Source organism: Lagopus leucura, unplaced genomic scaffold (genome assembly GCF_019238085.1).
Source record: "Lagopus leucura isolate 7727_CA_CO unplaced genomic scaffold, USGS_WTPT01 Super-Scaffold_100027, whole genome shotgun sequence".
Lineage (NCBI taxonomy): Eukaryota > Metazoa > Chordata > Aves > Galliformes > Phasianidae > Lagopus > Lagopus leucura.
In genome coordinates, this window is record NW_024962278.1 from 6,505,359 (window position 1) to 6,525,297 (window position 19,939).

The 19,939-nt window shown below is 52.6% G+C and overlaps 1 protein-coding gene across 7 annotated transcripts; it reads left to right on the forward strand.

Annotated features, from left to right (window-relative positions):
• The first annotated feature begins 979 nt into the window (after positions 1–979).
• On the forward strand, positions 980–18,893 carry SH3TC2 (SH3 domain and tetratricopeptide repeats 2). Of its 7 annotated transcripts, XM_042880579.1 has the most exons (20): positions 980–1,103; positions 2,519–2,937; positions 4,337–4,695; positions 5,766–5,885; positions 7,094–7,195; positions 7,410–7,537; positions 7,723–7,828; positions 8,135–8,278; positions 8,373–8,574; positions 9,166–9,239; positions 9,746–9,941; positions 10,743–10,879; positions 11,125–11,166; positions 11,259–12,962; positions 13,071–13,251; positions 14,391–14,541; positions 15,707–15,829; positions 16,361–16,511; positions 17,134–17,330; positions 18,023–18,893. In XM_042880579.1, exons 4-20 carry the CDS (start codon positions 5,876–5,878, stop codon positions 18,212–18,214), a joined length of 3,840 nt encoding a protein of 1,279 aa, XP_042736513.1. In that variant the 5' UTR covers positions 980–1,103; positions 2,519–2,937; positions 4,337–4,695; positions 5,766–5,875; the 3' UTR covers positions 18,215–18,893. The 7 variants fall into 7 exon arrangements, with proteins under 7 accessions (XP_042736513.1, XP_042736512.1, XP_042736514.1 ...); XM_042880578.1 differs by lacking the exon at positions 980–1,103 and having other exon boundaries at positions 2,387–2,937; XM_042880580.1 differs by lacking the exons at positions 980–1,103; positions 4,337–4,695 and having other exon boundaries at positions 2,387–2,937.
• The last annotated feature ends 1,046 nt before the right edge of the window (positions 18,894–19,939 follow it).

Consider the following 19,939-nt stretch of genomic DNA (forward strand, 5'->3'; position numbering starts at 1 on the left):
TTGCAGAATTTCCAGCCGTGGGTGGACGGCGGGTTATCTCTTCTGCAGGAAATCTCACTTTTTTCTTTCCTTTCCCCCAATCTGAAAATGGAATGCAGACACTTACAATAAATTCCCGGAGAACAAAACTGAGAAAACACAATGGGATTTGCATCAAAGTGTTCAGATTAATTAGCTTAAACTGAAAGCTTTCATCCTGATTTCAACCTCCGCTTTATGTACAAAAAAAAAATTGAAGCAGCAAAGCTTTGCAAGCCAACAAATCACAATGTTCCACCCTGAAAATATCAAAACACAATGCTTAGCCTCGCTGAGCCGCTTTGTTTCCTTTTAAAAGCAAATGGCACCAGGACCAACACCTTCACCAGCAGCTTGGCTCATTAAGAGCTTCAAAAACACCCTCAAGATCAGCATAAGCAATTACTATCTTCATCAGTTTTACTCTTTCCTCCAGAGGAAAGCCTACAACTCCTGGCTGGCCAAAATTGCCGGAACATTTCTTTAAAATTCTTTCTTTTTATTGTGTTGTTGTCACACAGAATTTGAGCTGGAAGCTCAGAATTTGCCAGGATCTGGACTCCGTGATCCCTAAGAGTCCCTTCCAACTTGGGGCGCTCTCTGACCCAGCGACCCAGCGCCCTGCGTTTTGTGTTGTGAATACTGGAAGGGGAAGGGATAGGAAACTGTGGGGATTTTGTAAATGTTTGTTGTTTATAAGGTGAGCTAAACAAGTTTCTGTGAGTATTTTCTTACAGCAGCTGAGATTGAAAAATGAAAAATGGGAGATCCGCAGCGTTGTGCTCACTCCGTCATTTTTAGCTCTCCTTTCTTGTCCTGATCATTTCTGTTTCAGTGGCAAAATAGGAAAAGGGTAAGAATAGAGGCAGGGAAGAGTAATAGAGGGAGTGATGCGGGGCAATGCTTCAGTCGGGAAGCTGATGGCGCGGCGGCTGCTGCCATCTATTGGCTCTGGCAACTAAGGAGCGGAGGGGGAGAGCCCCGCTGCCTGCGCTGCGTGCTTCTGCGGAGCCGGCTATTAGCTAATGAGCGTCCCCTGCGGAGCTGTGGGACTGCTGACGGGACTTCAAAGCAGAAAAAGTCTGGTAAGGCATTGCTGGACGCACAGGGGAAGGCTCTCAGGTGTGCCTCTCTGTGGCACACGGCTCTGCTGAGGGGGCTTCCCGAGCCCGTCACAAATAAGGGCACGGTGCCTCTTTCTTTCAGGTTTATTGGTCTGGAATAGAAAAGCCTCTGGGCTTGGCAGCAGCCTCTGCTCCACAGGGGACGCAGCAAAATGACCTTCCCCTGCTGTGCCTTGTGCTGAGGGGAAGCCTGCCCCGCACATACACGATCTAGGAGGGCTGGGGGTCTGGGACGTGGGACAAGTTGGGGACATTAGAAGCTCACAATACATCTTCTCGTGTCCCCTTGTGTGGTGGGAGCCTGGAACCAGCCCCCTCCTCCGGTCCCAGTGCAGGCAGGAGGGACCCAGCCAGAGGTGGGCTGGGAGGAGAGTCCTGAGGGGTCACGGTTCTTTTATGAGCTGTTATTCCTATTTAGCAGAGGACGTGAGCTCTGTGCTGCCTCTGCACTCCCATCATTTTGGAAGGACCAAGGCAAGGATCTACACAGCAGCGTAGATCCATATTAGGATTATTAGTCCTGGTGGAGTTTGGGGTTCAGATATGGGGGTTGTGAGCACACCAGAGAGGAGTAAGTTTGTCTGAGGTCTTTCGTATTCAGGAGCCAATGGGAGAATGAAAGGAGAAATCACACCAGCTGTCACTTCCATGACAGCTCCAAAACCCACTACACATCTCCCACAACTGCTCCAAAGCCACATTAGTACCACATTGGCCGCATGGGGAGTGCGAAGGAGGCTGCGAATCCCAAACCAAACAGGGAGGACGAGAGCACAGCAGCAGCCCCAAGTGCTGCGGGCCCCACGATCAGCACAGGCGTTGGGCAGCAGCAGCACAGCTGGGGGCTCCGAGCCGCACGGCTGAGCCGCACCGCCTGCTGTCCAGCAGTGCTGACTTCCTCCGCCCCGACTGCAAACAATGCGAGCTGGGAGAGGCGCAGGCCTCAGCACTTCTGAGCACCAAACGCTGAGTTCAGCTGGGCACAGCCCCGTGGCCGTGTAACCCTTCGCTCGCCGGATGGAGCGCGTTCCCCTGTGCGGAGCAGCGCCTTCGGGCGGCAGTGCGCTGCACAGAGCAGGAGCTGCGCTGCAGGTGCCCGTCACAGCCTGCCCGCTGCAGGTGGAAGCAGGAACAGGAGCGCAGGAATGAGGAAATGCCCCCACCGCACTCTGCCCTATGCCCGGCAGCGCTGCTGGGGGGGGGGGGGGGGGGGGGGGGTCGCAGGGGGTGGGGGGAGGAAAGCACGGCTCTGCCTGGCATCGAGCATCAAAACCACGGATGAGAAATTTGTTTGACCTGAAACAGAATGCTCCATCGCGTTTGTTTGCTTTGTCCCTGCTGCCGTCAGGCTGGGGCTGATTTCCTTTTTCTTTCAGGTTCCCTTCTAGAGCACAAAGTGAGAAGCAGGGAGGCTTCATTTTGAACCTGCCACGGAATGGTCAACTTCTGCGCACTCCCCAAAGGAAACGGGAATGGTGGAAGAGATTGTTAACCCTTCTGTTGTTTTCCATGTGGCACAGGATTAGCAGTGGGGCTCTCCCCAGAGCCGGCGCCCCACCAGTGTGCCGGGTGGATTATGGCAGGGCAGTGTGCTGACCTCTGCTCTGCTGGGAAACAGAGGCTCCTGAGACGATAAGTGGCTCTGGGAAGAAATTCCTTTCCCCATGTGAGGGAGTGGCGGCGCTGGGCGCACTCGCGGGCACGTCTGCACCTCTGCACACACGGGGGACCTGACGTGGAGAGGTGGGAGCTGAGGTTCTGTGAGGAGGACACAGTGTGGGGCCCTGCAGATCAGGTCAGTATGGGGCAGGACGGGGCAGGACGGCCATACCTTGCTGGCTAGGTGCTGGCCAGCCCCAGCTGAGCAAACACAGCTGGGAAGCAGTTCTTGCAGGTCCCTGGAGCAGCTCAGTGTGGGGACACAGAAGCGTAGATCCATATTAGGATTATTAGTCCTGGTGGAGTTTGGGGTTCAGATAAGGGGGTTGTGAGCACACCAGAGAGGAGTAAATTTGTCTGAGGTCTTTCGTATTCAGGAGCCAATGGGAGAATGAAAGGAGAAATCACACCAGCAGTCTCTAAATCTAGCAAAGTGGATTTGGTGCCAGGAGGATGCAGCTGTCAGACAGCCCCAGAGATTGGCAGTGCTGCATCCCTGGGTGAGGGGTGCTGGGCAGCCCCCACCTCCCACTCAGTGCCCTGGGAGGGACACACAGCTGGCAGCAGCGCTTGCTGGGGCTGCACAGAGAGGGGGGGCCCTGGGGGTCAGCAGTGGGCTGTACCAGATGGGATCCCACAGCACTGCTCTGCAGCCTCTCCTAATTTGGGAGGCTGGGTTGGTATCAGCAACAGTGAGGGCTGTGCACGAGTCCTGGGGCTACTGAGGTACTGAGTGGGAGAGTGCATTGGGAGCGGTTTGGGCTGCTGGCCAAAAGGAAAATTACATTCCAGGTCAGACATGAGGTTTACTTTTACCTGTAGAGGGGTGGGTTTGGTCCCTACGTTGTCTAGATAAAAGCACAGAGATTTCAAAACAACAAATGAAATAACATCTTTGTTTCAGTATTGTCCTCCATGCAGAAGGATTTGACAGCAATTTATAAGTAGATATTGCTAAAACAAACAGCACCCTGTGTGAAGCAACAAGATTGTTAGAAAAGAGATGCCTCGATGCAGCCCCAAACCAGCAGAACCTCATTGCAAAGCTGTGCCTGGCATTGCACAGACTTGGGCTGTGCGTGTGCAACCTGGGTGCTTTGGGAGCCTTGCTGGGAGCTCAGTTCCTCCTTCAGCCCTCACAGTGTCAGTGCATCTCTAGGTCGACTGCAGGAATTTTCTAAATCCGGAGCTTTCTGGGACATGGTTCAGTGGGAGCAGGCGGCCTCCTTGCCAGGGGCAGAGTGTGTCCCAGCTGCTCACCTTCGCGCCGGTCCTCCTCTGCACTGGAAGGATCAGTTCAGTGTTGGCATGCTGGGAAATAACAGTGGTGTTTGGCACTCGCACTGAGGGCTGCAGCAGGGAGGGTGAGAAGGATGGGTGGCAGTTCTAATGTTTTGGTGCTGCATGGCAAGCAAGGCATTGCCGTGGTGGCAGTCAGCCCCTTCCTAAAGGAAAAGTGCATTCTTAGAAGCCCAGTCTACCTGTGATTTGTCTCCCTAGAGTTTCTTTTGTGGTGTTTTTTTTCTTTCATGCAGGGGCTGTGTTGACCTTTCCCGGGGATGCTTTGCACACCTCTGCCACGTGTAGCACACTGAGGCCACCCAGCGGGTCCTACTGTTGTAGCCTGGGGAGGGTCAGAGCGTGTGAGCAAAGAGAGAGCCAGAATCCACCACGGGCAGCCCAGAGAGTGCGCAGCCATCTGATCAGTCCTCCTGGGTTCATGCTGGGGTTCAGACAGCTCTGCTGATCACAGACCAAACCTGCCAGCCCTGAGCGAGCCGGCTCTTTGTGTTGCGGAGACGGGCAGCTCGCTGGGCCATAGCTCTGCCCATGAGCTGAAGGCAATGCAGGAGTGGATGGAGGGCACTGGAGGAGCTGCAGGTGGTGCCAGCAGGTGAGGGGTGCTCGCAGCGGCACTGGGAGTGGGGTGCTTTGGACTGGGGGAAGATCGGGGCTGCAGATCTCCCGATAGCCAGGCTGAAGCTTGGTGCTCCAGCAGGAGGAATGAGAGGAATGTGCCACGTGGGCCTGGTGACAGGCGCCCAAAGGCGAGGGTGAGAGCACAGCCTGGGGCAACGCTGGGGCAGTGATGCTGGCCGGTGGGATGTGCCCGGCCCCCGCCTTGCTGACACACAGGGCCCGCTCTGAAAGCCCATTGTACATTGTGGATGGGCTGAGCTGCAGTAGAGCTGGTGGTGAGAGGCTCGCTTCCTCTGGCAGCACAGCAGCAGCCTGCCGGCTTGGGGCTGTTGGCGATGCTGGACACATGGGCTGCTGCTTGGGGGCCCCTTGGCACCAGGACCTGGCCCTGGGGTGCACAGGTAAGCTATCTGTTGGGAGGCCACAGCCCTGCTCTGTTCAAATGGGTCTGTGAGACATAGGGTTGTCATGCTGCTGGTGCTACTGGGGAGGTCTCATTGCTGAGTGCTGGTTTCCTTTGTTTGGAAGGCTTGCAGGGCCCTGGGGTCCTGCAGGAGGCTGGCAATGCAGGGAGAGCCAGGGAGCGCCAGGAGAGGGGTCAGAGAGCCTGGAAACACTCTCAGCTGGGGCTGGGGCTGCTTCCTGCCCCATATTGCAAAATATTTCAGCACTTGGGAGGTAAATGAGTCAATAGCACAACTAGGAACAACTCTCCACCAGCAGTTTCAATTGGTCTCTTGAAAAATTCGCTAGTTCCCTTTCTGAGTCGAGCCCAAATGAAAATAACCACTGAAGCAGCAGCCAGCACCGCTGGGAGCAAACCCACTTCTCCTCTCACCCACGGGAGCCCTTGCTCTGTCCATTTGGCCTGCTCAGTGGGGAGCCCCAGCATGCCTGGTTGCACCGCTGGCAGTGCCAGCATGAGCAGTGCCCCACCTGCCCCCTCCTTCACCTCGGCTGCCTCTCAGATGCCACGAGAGCCCTTGGGCTGGGAGCATCCCACCCGGGGTCTAAATGCCTCTCCCCACTGCTCCTCTCCCCCAGCTGAGGAGTGTGAGTCCTGCTGTCCCCGCTCGCCCCTGCTTCTGCCACACTGGGATCGCCTGCAGCACAGCGCAGCCGAGCGCCGGGGACGATGGTGGTGGGAGAAGACCATGGCATCAGGTACCTGTCCTTGGGAAGGAAAAACCATGCTGAGGGGCTGCTGGGCCGTGGGTGAGGGGAAGGGAGGGACGTGGGAAGGAGGCACAGCCCAGCCCTGGCAGCAGGCACTCTGTTTCAGCTCTGCCTCCGTCTCCTTTTGCTTCCCAGCCTCCATTTCCCCATGCAGGGGCGGGGTTGGGGTGGGCCCCGCCCCCGCCCCAAGGAGTTCCTGGATGAAGTCCTTTGTTAAGAGCTCTCACATCAGCTGTTGAGAAATGTAGAGGATTTTCTTTCAAAGAAAAGCCCATTAATCGCATGTCCAGCCTTGGGCCATTCTTTGCTGTTGACTATATGTAAGGATTATAATTCTATTGTGGAAATAACAGTTTATTTGACTGCCTAGCAAAGCTGGCTAAATAATAAAGACTATAGAATATGGTGACAAAAGTGATTTAGAAAAGTCACTGCACTGTTCCAGCTCCAGATAGAATCATAGAATCATTAAGGTTGAAAAAGATCTCTAAGATCATCTAATCCAACTGTCCCCCTACCTCCGGTATTGCCCACTAACCATTGCCCAGTTCAGATCTCTGGGTATGTTTGTCTAGTGAGCTCTATCTGATTGCTGACAATAACTGCTTTTCAATCTTGTTACCCCTCCACAGCCAATACAGCTGTGGAAGAGTGAGATGGATTTTTACGTGCCACAGTCATCATTAACATAGATACCAGCTAAAGTTTCCTCTCCTGAATCGTCTGTGGCAATAGTTGATGATGTGTGAAGCAGAGAGAAAGCAGCTTGGATTTCAGATACCAACCAGAGCAGGCAGGAGAGAATTTTGACATCAGACATTTTGACTGTCTGATGAGCAAAGAATCTGAAAGTTCTTGGCCCTCCTGTGCTGTGGGAGATCTTCAAAAAACCTCTCTGCTATGGGATCACCAGATCTGCCCTGGGAGGACCTGTCCCTAGAGCAAGGAGGGAAAGTCCTTACCTCAAGGCCACTCCATCTCTGGGAAGGAGCATGCTCACAGCTATCATGTAGGTAGCACACAGTAATGTTGCATCCAGCCCCAAGCATCATTTTAGGGTGATGCCGGATTCATGCAGCTCCCCAGCCAGACATGCAGCATGGCCCATGGACTTTGCTTTCAAGTGTTGTGTTTAGGCACAATGTTCAAGATTCCACCACAAAACTTGACAGTGGCTTCTCTGTGTTCCTGTGTAGGCAAGGCAGGAGCGTCAGAGCCAAGCAGCCCAGCTGAGGCAGCAGAAGGCTCCCCAGAGCCCTCCTCAGTGCTGCTGGCAGCTGGGGAGGGCTTTCCGCCAGGTAAGGTGCTGCCTTCAGCATCACCAATATCTCCAGCAACTTACAGCAGCCTAGCACTGTGCTAACCAAGCACAGTCACCCCTTGAGTTCCTCATCCATGTGTCTGGATGAGGAGGATGGGATTGGTTCACACTACCTCAGGCTGAGCCCTATGATGCTGATGTATTGCATGGAGTTTCTCCTCCCCTCTAACCCTGCACATTTCTTTTTCAAGAGATCTCACTCTTCTTCTCCATTGAGAGCCGCTCCTCACAGTGCCCCAATGCCCAGCTGCAGGAAGCAGCCAGAAGGAAGCTGTGGGCCTTGGAGAGTGACGACAGACATGTCTGTGCTCTGTTCAAGGTAGGAGAAGAGCACGGCACAGGGGGACTCCTGGCCTGATGGCATGGATGTGTGATGGGACACCCAACCCACTGGGAAGTTCCCCAGCGTGTGCTACACCCCGGGGTCTGATTTTCTTGCCACACTGCCAAAGGAGACCCCATGTTCAACTCCCAGCCCTTCAGTCTTGCTTTGTGTCCATGTAGGAGCTATCAGCCAGGCTGCTGTGCATACAGGCGCAGGAAGATCGGTTCCTTCTCACCTTCAGAACCCTGGAAGAAGTCTGGAAGTTTTCCACATATTTAACTTTAGGTAATGTTTTCAAGGCGGGGTGGATACAAAAAAAAAAGTGTGAAGAGCCTTTTTGGAGAAGGTATTCTGTGACAACAAATAAAAGCAGTGTAACAGAGAGAAGAGCTTAAAGGAATGTTAATCAAAGGGCCTTGCACAGATTCACAAAACCACTCTCTGGAACAGTGATAAAGATTTGGGAGGTTGTATTTTGGGTAATTCCTCTATTGCACCTCTGTTGCAAATGGCAGACTGGGAGACAACCGAAGAGCAGCTTGTGCTGCCCAGCAAAGCAGGGTGCTGATGCTGCTTCCCCTCTGTTTTTAGGCTATGTAGGCCGCTGCTTGGAGCAGCTTCTCTTTGAGCAGGAGTACTGGCTGAACTGTGCACTGGTGGAGGACACGGAGATCAGAGTGTCCATGGATGAAAATTGCTTGGCCACCATATATCTGGGTCTGCTGCTCCAGGAAGGTGAGGAGGGATTGCAGGGCTGTGGTGTAGCCCTCTTCTGGGCTCTGCCTTGCACCAATGCCACTGACCTGGCCATGACTCTTTCTATCCACAGGTCACTTTTTTTCCAGAGCAGTGCCTGGTGCATGCCAGCCAGAAAGGGAGGGAGAGGAAGGCCTGCAGTTCTGCAGGAATGAGCTGGTCCATGTGAAGAACATTGGAGAGGAGTCCAAATGGGAAGGGATGTCCTTGCTGACAGGCCAACGAGGCCTGGTGCCTGTGACTGCCCTAGAGCCAGTACCTCACCCATTCTACCAGTAAGTAGAAGTAGTAAGACAGGCAATCAATGGTGCTCAAGCCAAGCATCCATTCCCGACTCACAGCTAACACCAAATCAGGACAACAGAGGAGCTGCTCTTACCTCTGGCATCGGGCAAGAGCCCTATAACCTTGAGAATATGCACTATGCATTGAGATGATCGGAACCAGTTCAGGTTCTGTTATTGGGATAGAGCAAGGACTTAGTTCAGGTACCATTCTTGTATAGTATTGATTTAGGTCATACACAGTATTACTTGTGATAACTAAAAAACATCCCGAATCTTAAGTAATGCCGGTCAAAATGTGGCCTGATGTTGCACACCTTGCTGAGTCATGAAGATATGCACAGATCTTATACTTTTACTGGTGAAATCCTCCTTATGGGCTGGCAAAATCATCCTATACTTTCCACAAGGTGTGAAGCTGCACAGGGGAGATGCGAGCTGCCCTCCATGCCCCATACCACCATGGCAAGGCATGGCTGGACTGGCAGTACTGTCCATCTGCTCTGCTTGTGTGAGACCATCCCTGGGAGTGGTTTGAAGGCTGCTTGGAGAGGATCAGCAAGGTTCCCTTTTACTTTACAGGTGGTTCCTGAGGAATTACACCATGAGTTTTGGCATCTCCAAGGAGATCAGCGAGTCAACCTCTCAGCCAATTGGTGAGTGATAACCATGTAGGGTGGCTGCCCTTCCCAGGGATGGACATGGCTCATAAAGACCTGGGTTTGGTCCGAAATGCAAAGGGTCCATCTCTTGATCTGACAATGGCACCACGTTGTGAGGTGCTGCACAGGAGTATTTCATCCTCACATTCTCCTAGACATTCACTGTTAAGGATTTCACTCCTAGCAGAAAGTTGACAGTCCATCTCCTGTGAAACTACAGCAACTTCATTTTTCCAGCTGCCTTCACTAGTGCAGCTCCCAGAGGTTTCACTCTTTGGCTTTGTGGGGTTTTACCTATGCCTTCTGTATATTTTATCAAAATATTTTTTCTCAAGAAGAAACTGTAGAGGTCTGAGCCTGAGAGCACAACAAATCTTGGGGAACAGAGAGGCAGTCTTCTCAAGATGACATCATGCTCTTTTCACCTAAGTCTTTTCGAGCAAGGAAGTTTTAACAGTGATCCTCACAATGAAATGCCATTGTTTGCTTTTGTTTCCCAGTCAAAGGCAAGTGCACAGCCACAGTGGATCACAGAGGAGCAGCATGGGATGAACTGAGTTTCTCCAAGGGAGACAGCATAGAAGTCATTGGCTTCCTCCTCCCAGGACTCCCGTGGTTTGTGGGCAGATCTTTAAGCAGTGGGAACATCGGCTTTGTCCCAGTGCAATCCGTAAATGCTGAGGCTTGTGAATCTCTGTAAGTTTACTGTTGCTATCTGAATTTCAAGTTGGGTGGAAAAGATGGGTCAACTCCGAGTCCCAGCTCGAGGCTATGAGAGTCCAGGGCGGGTAGTTTGCTTTGCAAAGACTTTGTAGAGGATCCACGTGAGGTCTGTCCAGAAACCTCACCCAGGCTGTTCTGCCAACAGGCTGCAGGAGTCTCTGCCCAGACAAAGCCATCATATTTCACTTGCTTCAGGTGATTCTTGGAGAGGAAAATGTCTGGCTCTGGGTTAGAGCTGGATAAGGCATCCCAGGACATCTGTGTACCAGATGAGCTGCTTCACAGTCTCAATCAGAAATGTTCTTGTCCTAGTAGCTTTTCTCTGAGGGGCTGTGAGTCTGGCAAGGATGGGGGCTCTGATAATTGCTCAGAAAACAGAATTTTTCTTTGCTTCCTTCTGCCCCCTTGCCTTCTGTGGGGTGCAGCTACTGGCACAGTTCCTCACTGAACAGAACTGAATGCCAGGCTAGGGTCAGGGACAAGGGCTATCTGAGGAGCATGGCTGGCAACTGCACTCTTAGGACACAACAGCTGTCTTTGTTGCTGGCTTAAAGACACCTCCAGTTCAATACCCATCCAAAAAGGCTTCTCTTCCAAGACTACATATGGAGGAATGGAGTTCTTAAGGAGTTCTTAAGCTGTTGCTAGGTCTGTCTGCTTCTGTTGGGCTTTCCTGGGTCAGGTTCACTCAAGATAAATCTCAGGCAATTTTCTCTAACACTACAGAACAGCAGAGACACTGACTGTTTTTCCATGTTACACACCTTAACCTAGAGAAAAGGGATTGGTGTTTCTGAGCGAAGAGGAAAACTTGCCCCTCCTGCGCATCCCCTGCAACGGTGGTGAGCAGCACTTTGCCACCCTCCTCGGAGAGCTGGCACGCACTGACATCACTTCTGTGTACCGCCTGGGTGAGTTCCCTCTCCTTACTAAGCTCCATTGCTCCCGTGGAAAGCACAGCTCTGCCTTTTCTCCATGCTTGTGCACTAGGCCAAACTCCAGAATATAAAGGGGCTAAAACTGCAGCTTCATGTGGTGTCTGTGGCCAGAAGTGACCCTGCTCTCTGAGACATGGGTCTGGGGCAGGTTTGAGTGCTGTGTCTGCGCACTGACACTAATCAAGCCTATGGGCTGTTTGTTTTGTCTCTTTGTGTAGATGGTTTTGAACCCACAGCCATGTTCCCGAAAGCGCCATCAGGTGAGTGTATGGAGAATGTCTTTACAGTGATGCCAGAGAGTGAATTCTGACACGGAGAAGTGTCCCACTGTAGTTTTCCTATCTCCTTCCAGAGGCTGTTCTCCATGGCTGTAAGGACACCCAGTTGCTCCAGTCCTGGGAGGAGATAAACAGCTTGGTCACAGCTAGCACCTCGGAGCAGTCCAGCCCAGGGAGTGAGTCAGCCCCTGCTACATGGGAAGATGTTCTCCTGGACAAGCTGAATGATTTTGATGATCCCAAGTTCTTCATTGACCTGAATGCTGGACACATGGAAGATGCTGATGTCTTTGAACCCATACTGACCTTCCTTAACCAAGACAGTTACATGCTCTGTTATCAAAGCCTCTATGACCTCAGTTTCTCCTTTCTCAACTCCACTTTTTATGGTTTCTCTGATGAGGATGAACTGGTCTTGTACCTTGAGACATCCAGGAACTGGGCCAAGAGGACTCATTCAGTTTGGGCCCATGTGAGGCTCTGTTTCCTCTTGGGTAAGCTCTGTATGAAAAAAGTCAAGTTCTCCCAGGCTCGAGTCTATTTTGAGGAAGCCATGAGCACCCTGGGCAGGGGCCTCGGGGACCTGCCCCTGCTGGCTGCCTTGCACGTGAACCTTGCTTCCATCTACCTGAAACAGAACATGAAGAGCAAGTTCTTCTCCTTGCTGGGAAAAATGGTGGCCTTGCTTGTCTGCTTGCCCAGCCGCTCCTTCAGCTCTGAGCACGAGCTGAGGGTCATGATGTACGTTCTGAGGGAGGCCATTGCTGTGGGGAACACTCCTCTGGAAGCACGGGTCTGCTTCCTTATTGTCAAGCTCTTCCTCCAGCTGGGAAAAAATGACGAAGTACTGCCCTTTATTGAGCACCTTCAATGTCTCTGCACCACTTCACTCAGCCTGGACGCTAGTGCTGTGCCGCTGGATGCCACCCCCATCCTGAGCTATCTGTATGACAAGAAGTACTTGCCAAACATTGCACTGGCATCTGCCAGGTCTTTTGTTCCCAGTGGCATCAAAGGGGCACCAACGCCTATTTGGAAAGCTGGCTTCATCCTCCAAAATGTGTCCAAGCTCCTGGGAAGCCAGCTGGAGAGGAGCAGCATCCCAGCCTTGGTGTGTTCCTACCTCAAGCAAGCACTGCACTTCTCCTGCGAGAGCAGAGCAGTGACCACCCAGAGGACTCTGTGCACTGTTTTGTCCCGGATGTACCTCCAGCACGGTGTGCTGGACGGGGCGGTGTGCTATGCAGCCCAGGCTGTGGTCTTCAGCAGGCTGATAGGTGAGGAGGAGGCTTTTGAGTCCTCCCTCTCTTTGGGGTGGATGTACCTTCTGAGCAGCCAACCAGGCCCGGCCGCAGACATCATGGGGCAGCTCCTACATTCCCTGCATGGGACAGACAGTGTGACTCAAGGTGGAGCGGTGCACAACCTCCTCGCCATTGCCCTCAGAGGAGCAGGGCAGGTGCAGGAGGCCACAGAGAACTACATCCGGGCACTGCACAAAGCCAAGGAGACTGGGAACAAGAGGAATCAGGCTATCGCCCTGGCCAACCTGGGGCAGCTGAGCCAGTCGTGTGGGGCGAGTCAGCTGTCTGAGCTCTACCTGCTGCAGGCTGCCCAGCTGTATGCTGAGCTGCAGGGCAGCGAGGAGCTGGAGCTGGAGTCGGTGCATGTGCTGCTGTGGCTGGCACAGGCCATGGTCAGCAGGCAGAGGATGGAAGATGGCAAACTCTGTTATGAACTTGCGCTGGTTTTTGCCCTGAAGTGGCACAACATGAGGAGTGAGTACAGCTTTTCTGGCAGGGATGGGGCAGTGCTTGCCTCAGTGCAGAACTCGATCAGATCCCCAACACAGCCCTTTGAGCTGTCTCTTTCCCTCTACCATGCAGGTCAGCTTCATGTCACTGAGGCACTCTGCCATTTCTACAGCCAAGTGTGCCCCAGCCTCCAGGCCTGCATTACCTACCACGAGCACCGGGTCTCCTTGGCACAGAAACTCCAGGACAGAGAGCTAGAAGGCAATGTCCAGCAGACCCTCAGCCAACTCTATCAGGCTTTGGGCACCCCTGAGTAAGTCCTGAGCGTGGCTGTTTCCTGTGCAGATGCTGTTAGAGAGGGGTCTCCGCTCATCCATGCAAGAGCAGTGGCTTTTCCATGGTGTTCACAGCAGAGTCCCTGCAGGGAGGTGGGGTGCTCGCAGGTGGTGGGTGGTGAGTGGCTGAGATCTGGGAGCTTCCCTGTGCTCTGCAGGAAGAGCTCAATGTCAGCCAGATCGCAGGGACAGCCAGCAAATGCTGTGCTGCTAGCTGGGATAAAACTGGGGGATGGCCAAACATAGCTTTCCGGAGAGACATCCAGCCTTCTTCAGAGGGGACCTAGTGACAGGGAATTCATCACTTCCTTTGGAGGCTTATCCCCGTGATTAATCACCTCTCACTAGTAAAAATAGACTCCTTATCTGTTATTTAAATAACCCTGGCTTCAGCCACCAGCCACTGAGCTTGCCCTTCCTATTGCTACTAGAATATTTTCCCCAAGAATACACTTCAGACCTCGTATCAGCTCACCTTTCAATCTCCTGTTTGACACATGCAGGTGATGGATTAGTTTAGGCAGAAGGGAAGAAGAAGATGTGGATAAATCACAGGCTTTCTTCAGTTTTTCAAGGCAGACATGTCAAACAGTGGAGGGCTGGCCCCTGTGTCCCAGGAGGATAAGTGGGCAGGGGCTGTCCCTAACTGGACGTTCACCTTCCCACTCTGGGTCACTGTGAGTTCAGAGGGAAGGAATTTAGGAAGCAGACGCCTGTCATGTGAGCAATGCTATTTCAGTTCCAAAGCACCCAGGTCCCTGGAAGGACAGCTGGAGCACAGTTTCAAGCAAGATACCAAGCTAGCAAACATGTCCTGGGCACTGCCCCCACCCCTGGCCGCAGCCACCTTCTGCAAACAGCATGTCCAACCTAACACCTCGTCCTGCTGCCTGCCCTTTGTCCTCTAATGGCACTGGGCTTGAGAAGGAGACAGCTGGCCTTGCATGTGTGGCACAGAACTGTCCTTCTGCCAGCACCAAGGGACAAACAACAGTCACAGATTTGGTTCTGGGTGGCAGACGTTGGCTGGGAAGTGAAGGTGTGGTGGCAGCTCTGCAGCTGGTTGCTGTCATTCTGTGATTCCTCTGTAGTGTTTTCTTACCTGTTACCATCACAGGGCTTTGAGACAGTCGCTGGACTGCACCAAACAGAGTCTGAGGATCTTCATTGACCTTGAGGAGACAGGCAAGGCAGCAGAGGCCTGGCTGCAGGCAGGAAGGCTGTACTATCTCATGCAGGAAGACGAGCTGGTGGAAATGTACTTTCAGGTATGAGGGAGGTGTCTGGAGTAATCCCATTCCCAGCACCAATGGTGCTGCATTCCCATCACAACTCAGCAGGAGCCATTTGGGGCTCGAAAACTTGGAAGGGAAAGTTCTTCTCATGAGCATAGGACACCTGCTGCTGGAAGGAGGAGCTGCTGCCTTAGCATTCATGCACTATCTGGCATTAAATGTCCTAACTTTCCTTTCATACACGGGTTTTAGAGGATTCTTGGGTGAAAGTCTGTGAATTCATTGGGACAGAAAGTGATGAGAGGGTGTCAAAGAAAGTGCCAGGTGATGAGTTCCCATTGAAATGCACATAGATGAGGGTTGAGGTGCCAGAGAAGTGCTTGAAGACTTCTTGGAGCAGAAGGCTACTGGCTTCTTTCCATCTGCAACATTATTCTATCAGATGAGCTGCAAAGAGGAAAAGCTTCCACAAAAATTTTAGAGCTCCATCATTCAAAGAGCAGTTTCTACTAAAAGATACAAAATCCTTCCACATGCTCAGAGAAAGCTGAGCAGAAGGCTGGCTGGGTCTGCTGGCATTGCACTGAACTGGGGTCCAGAAAATCACCAGTCTGAGCACACATAAGGGATGCTTTGGGTCCTCACTCTGTTACCCTGGAGGCATTACTGAACTGGTGACTGGGCAACTGAGCTATCATGGTCAGTGGCACTGACAGATTGTAATGATGGAAGGGGTATGCTCTGGCTGGAGGATGGCATCATGGCAGGGTGTACAATTGGCACAAATATCTGTTCTTCCCAGAAGCTCGTATACCTTCCATCATTCCCATCCCACTGGCTCTACCTTTTCCCTGTCCTGGTTATCTCTTCACCTTGCCAGTCTCAACATTGCCTCCACCACTGTAATGACAGAGCAGGCAGGCTGTGGCTGCCCTGACTCTCATCCTGATTTCATGGGATGCCCCAGCTGGTCAGTCTGGCACTCTGACCCTGCACAGGGACACGTATAGCTCTTGGCTCCACCCTCACATATTGCTTACAAATGCAGCATGACAGTCTCACACACCTTGCCAACCTGTGTCTGTGCTGTTTGGAGCATTGAGGTTCAAGTGCAGGATGATGTGGTTTACTTCATCGCTCTAAAATCTGTGTGTGAATGTCCCTTTCCAAGTCTCACTCCAGTTCCTTTTCCTTCTAGGCAGCTATTGAGACTGCTCTGAAAGCTGAGAACTTCTCCTTGGCCATGGATCTCTATGAAAAAGCAGGCGATAACTTTTTTAATGGCAGCTGGCACAGAGATCGAGCAGTGGAGTTTTACAGGGTACTGACCCCTCTGAGCATGTTCCTTATGTCCCTTCTAGGTGACGACCATGGGGAGCTGCAGCACTGTGTGGCCAGGATGGAGGGATGGGGCGGAAGGTGGAGAGGGACATTATCAGAATTCTGAGTGTGCATCTGCGTAAACTTTGCTAGGAGGCATCTCAGAGCACAGACCCATTTTGCAATAGCTGCAGATCTCCCCAGAGGTCATTCTGCAGGGTGGGAGCAGGGTTGTGCATTACCAATCCTGGCAGCTTTAGATGTGGGATGGTCATTCTGGGTATGTGCTCAGAGCCGGAATTTCATGCACTTAAGGAAAGGTAGAGATGAGAGGCTCAGCTTTTGAGGACCATACTCTGGGATATCGAACTCATGTTAAGGGTTAGAACTGGGATGCCCAGAACCCAGCCACCCCATTGTCTGTCTGCCTTGCCAAGGGCTCAATTCATCTCTTGCTGCATTTCCACCCTTCCTTGGGCAGTGCTGTAATCATACCTCCAGGAACACACCAGACTCACTGTTCTCTTACCAGGGTGGTGCAGTGCCCTTGGCCAGGAAGCTGCAAGCCATTGAGACAGAGCTGCGGCTGTTCAATAAGCTGACGGAGCTGCAGATCGGGCTGCAGGGCTATGAGAAGGCGCTGGAGTTTGCCACGCTGGCAGCCAGGCTGAGCATCAGGGTGGGTGAGTGATGCAAACCCAAGGGTACACGGAGCTGCTGGCAAAGCGGGCTGGCTTTTGGGTAAGAGCAGCATGCACATGCAGGGAAGATACTCCTGCTTTCATAAGTGCTCTGGATCTATTCTTATCCTAAGGGTAACATCTCTTTAAGGCCACTTCCCTTTTTAAACTGTGTGACAGTCCCACAGGAGTGGGGGCACTGCTGGGCAGAGGGCTATTGCTATACCAGAGCACAGGAAGTCTGATGAAGGCATGAGACTCAACAGTTCCTCTTTGCCCTAGCTGTTCCAATAAACCCAATAAACCCTCTTTCCACTGCAGAAGTAGGTCTAATGGCCAGCATTATGTCAGCATAAATGTCTGAGATGAAACCAGTCTTGTCATAACACTTTCCAGCACCAAGAAATCCCCTTTTTGAATGATACACTCCCTGGGCAACTTGTCTTGCATTGGTATCAGCAGCCCTGCCCTTGGCTTTGTTTTCTTTGGACTGTTTTCAACCATAGTGTCTCCTTATGAAGAGATCTATGCCCCAGGGCTGTTGATCAAATGCAGCTCGGTGTGCTGGGCTGGGAATGATTTGTGAGCATGCTGCAGGCTGACTATATCAGCAACTCTTTTCTAGGAGATCAATTGCAAGAGCTGGTTGCATTCCACCGCCTGGCTACAGTCTACTATTTTCTGCAGATGTATGAGATGGCTGAAGATTGCTACCTGAAGACACTTGCCCTGCATCCCCCCATGCTGCAGTGCTCTGGAGAAGCCCTGTACTACTGCAAGGTGTATTGCCACCTTGGCAACCTGACCCTGCACAAGCTGAAGGTAGGAAGCCGCTTTCTGTGGTGCTGCTTTGAGCTTTCAGATCTTGATCTTGGTCTAACAGTGATAGGACAAGGGGAAATGACTTTAAACTATAAGAGGGGAAATTCAGGTTAGAGTTAGGAAGAAATTCTTTACCCAAAGGGCGGTGAGGCAGTGGCACTGCTGCCCAGAGCTGTGAGTGCTCCATCCCTGGATGTGCTTAGGGCCAGGTGGGATGGGGCCCTGCAAAGCCTGATCAGGTGAGAGACAACCAGCCCACGGCAGCGGTTGGAAGTGGATGGGCTTTAAGGTCCCTCCCAACCCAAGTCATTCTAGGATTCTATGACAGGGGGCTGGAGGTGGAAAACCACATCTGCCAGCAGAGCAGCCACCCTTGTAGGCAGCTTTAGAATAAGTACACACAATGCTGGCATCTCCAGGCTTTGAGAGGCAGTGTGGGAAGAAATGTGCTGACCCTTTGCACTGGCTGTGCAGAGCCCGTTTCACTCAATTGAAGCCCACGACACTCAAGTCATCGGGTTCTGTCTCTTCCCCTTTCAAACTCTGTGATCATCTGTCATTGGGGCAGTGAATATATGGCTTCTTTATCATACATTCCTGCCATTGGAGAACCACTGGGCTCTTCTGCAGCATCCTTGCACCCTATGACCTCACATTAAACTACTTCCTAACACTCTGTTCTTTATGGTTAGGATGAACAGGACGCAGCAGCCTACTTCCTCCTGGCCCTCGCTGCAGCCATTGAGCTGGGAGATGTGGAGTTGCAGGGCCTCATTGGTACCAAGCTGGCCAACATCTCCAGAGCCCTGCAGCGACCCGTGGACGTGCCAGGCTGTGCCACGTACCGGGCCAGGTGGCTGAGTGAAGGAGGCCACATTGTCTGATCAAATGGACGTGTCACCATGAGATGCTCATGATCCACATGTTCTCCAGAAGCAGCAATCAGCAGAGGTCCTGCCACCAGCAGCGTTTTGGTTTCTTGTGCCCATCACATGAGGGACTTGAGGCCCTGCCCACATTTATGTGTGCATGGCACTGCAGGCAGAGCGGGGCAGGATGAGGCCCCAGCAGCTGGTGCTGGAGCAGGAGTGCAGCTGTGTGCGATGGGGATGATAATAAGGTGCTGCCCATCCCCACATGGGACTCTGACCCGAGCGTGTATTAACTGGAATAGTAGCTCTTTATTTATCCTGGCTGTTTTCTGTGCTGTCTGCTCCGTGCGGGTCTGTGCCCCGCACTGTGATACAAAGCACAGCCGCCCTCCCACAGCAGGAAGCAGGGATAGGAACGGGAAAACACAGCGTACGGGGCGGGGAGGGGAAGGCAGCCAGGAGGCAGCGAGGCGGCCGCTCACCGCCAGGGAGCAACCGAGCCCCGCGGTTGCAGCTCGGACCGAAGGCTGGCAGCCCGCTGGGGCTTCACAAAGGGGCCTCTTGCAAGGCACCCCGTCTGACTTACGTGGTCCGCTGCTTGTAAATGCTGAACGCAGGACATTTATTTCCTCGCTGCACTTTGAAAACGCTGATTTCATTTTCCCCTTTCAAAATCTGTGAGCATCTGTCATTGGGGCAGTGAATATACGGCTTCTTTATCATACGTTCCTGCCATTGAAGAACCTCAGCCCTATGCTCAGAAGAAGTAAATCTCTGTTCCATATGAAATACAGTGAGGTTTTGGGGGAGGCAGTGCAAGGAATCCCTTTGGCTCGTTCCATGGGCTCACATCAGGTGCCCGGTGCTCACCCAGAGAGGCCAAAATCTGCACAGCTGCATGCAGCCCAGCTGTGCACACATCTGGTGCTCAGCACTGGCTTTGTGGTCCCTGAAATGATGCCCGAGGTCACCACAAGGCTGCTGGCCCAGCACCCTCTGTGGTCCTGCTTTCCCAGGGCTTCAGCTGCCGGTGCATTGAGCAGTGCAGCACTGTGGGACAGGAACTGTGCATGGGGGCACAGCTGCATGGGGCCATGGCCTCACAGATCTACACTAAAGGCAGGTCACTTTCTGTTGAGCACCAGTGAAAAAATAAGGGCTTTGTTTAAACATAGAGGGTCTGTGTTTCAGCTGATCTAAACCAGCTAACCTCCATGGAGTCAAACATGTAGGGATTGTAGGTCTGGCCCACTGTTTTTAACCAGATGCGTGCTCTTTAAATCACAGCAAATGATTCTGTGGTGCCTGGGGGTAAGGGAGACTCACTCCTTGAGAACATCCCATAAAACACCATTTTCCCTCTCCTTCATCCACCAGCTCTCTTCTGCACAAAACTGGTCACTCACACTGACACAGCAGCTCTGTTTTCCTGGTGAGATGAGAGGTCAAGGTAGCAAGTACTGATTAAACATCATAACAACACCGTGAAACTTGGTGCTTACCAGCTCCTGTGTCTGAAGACATTGGAGGCTGAGGATCCAGGGTTCCTCCAGCCACAGAGGAGAATTCTCCTTGCCTGGAGAGAAGTGCCAAGGAGAATTAGATGCTTTGGGGTCTTTACGGCAGAAGAGGTGACCTCGCCTGATCAGGTCCTGGAGCAGCTGGGCTGGGGGTTATCATCCTCTGCTCCTCCCGGGTGTGTTGGCATGACATCCATCACCCTGGGACACAGGGCTG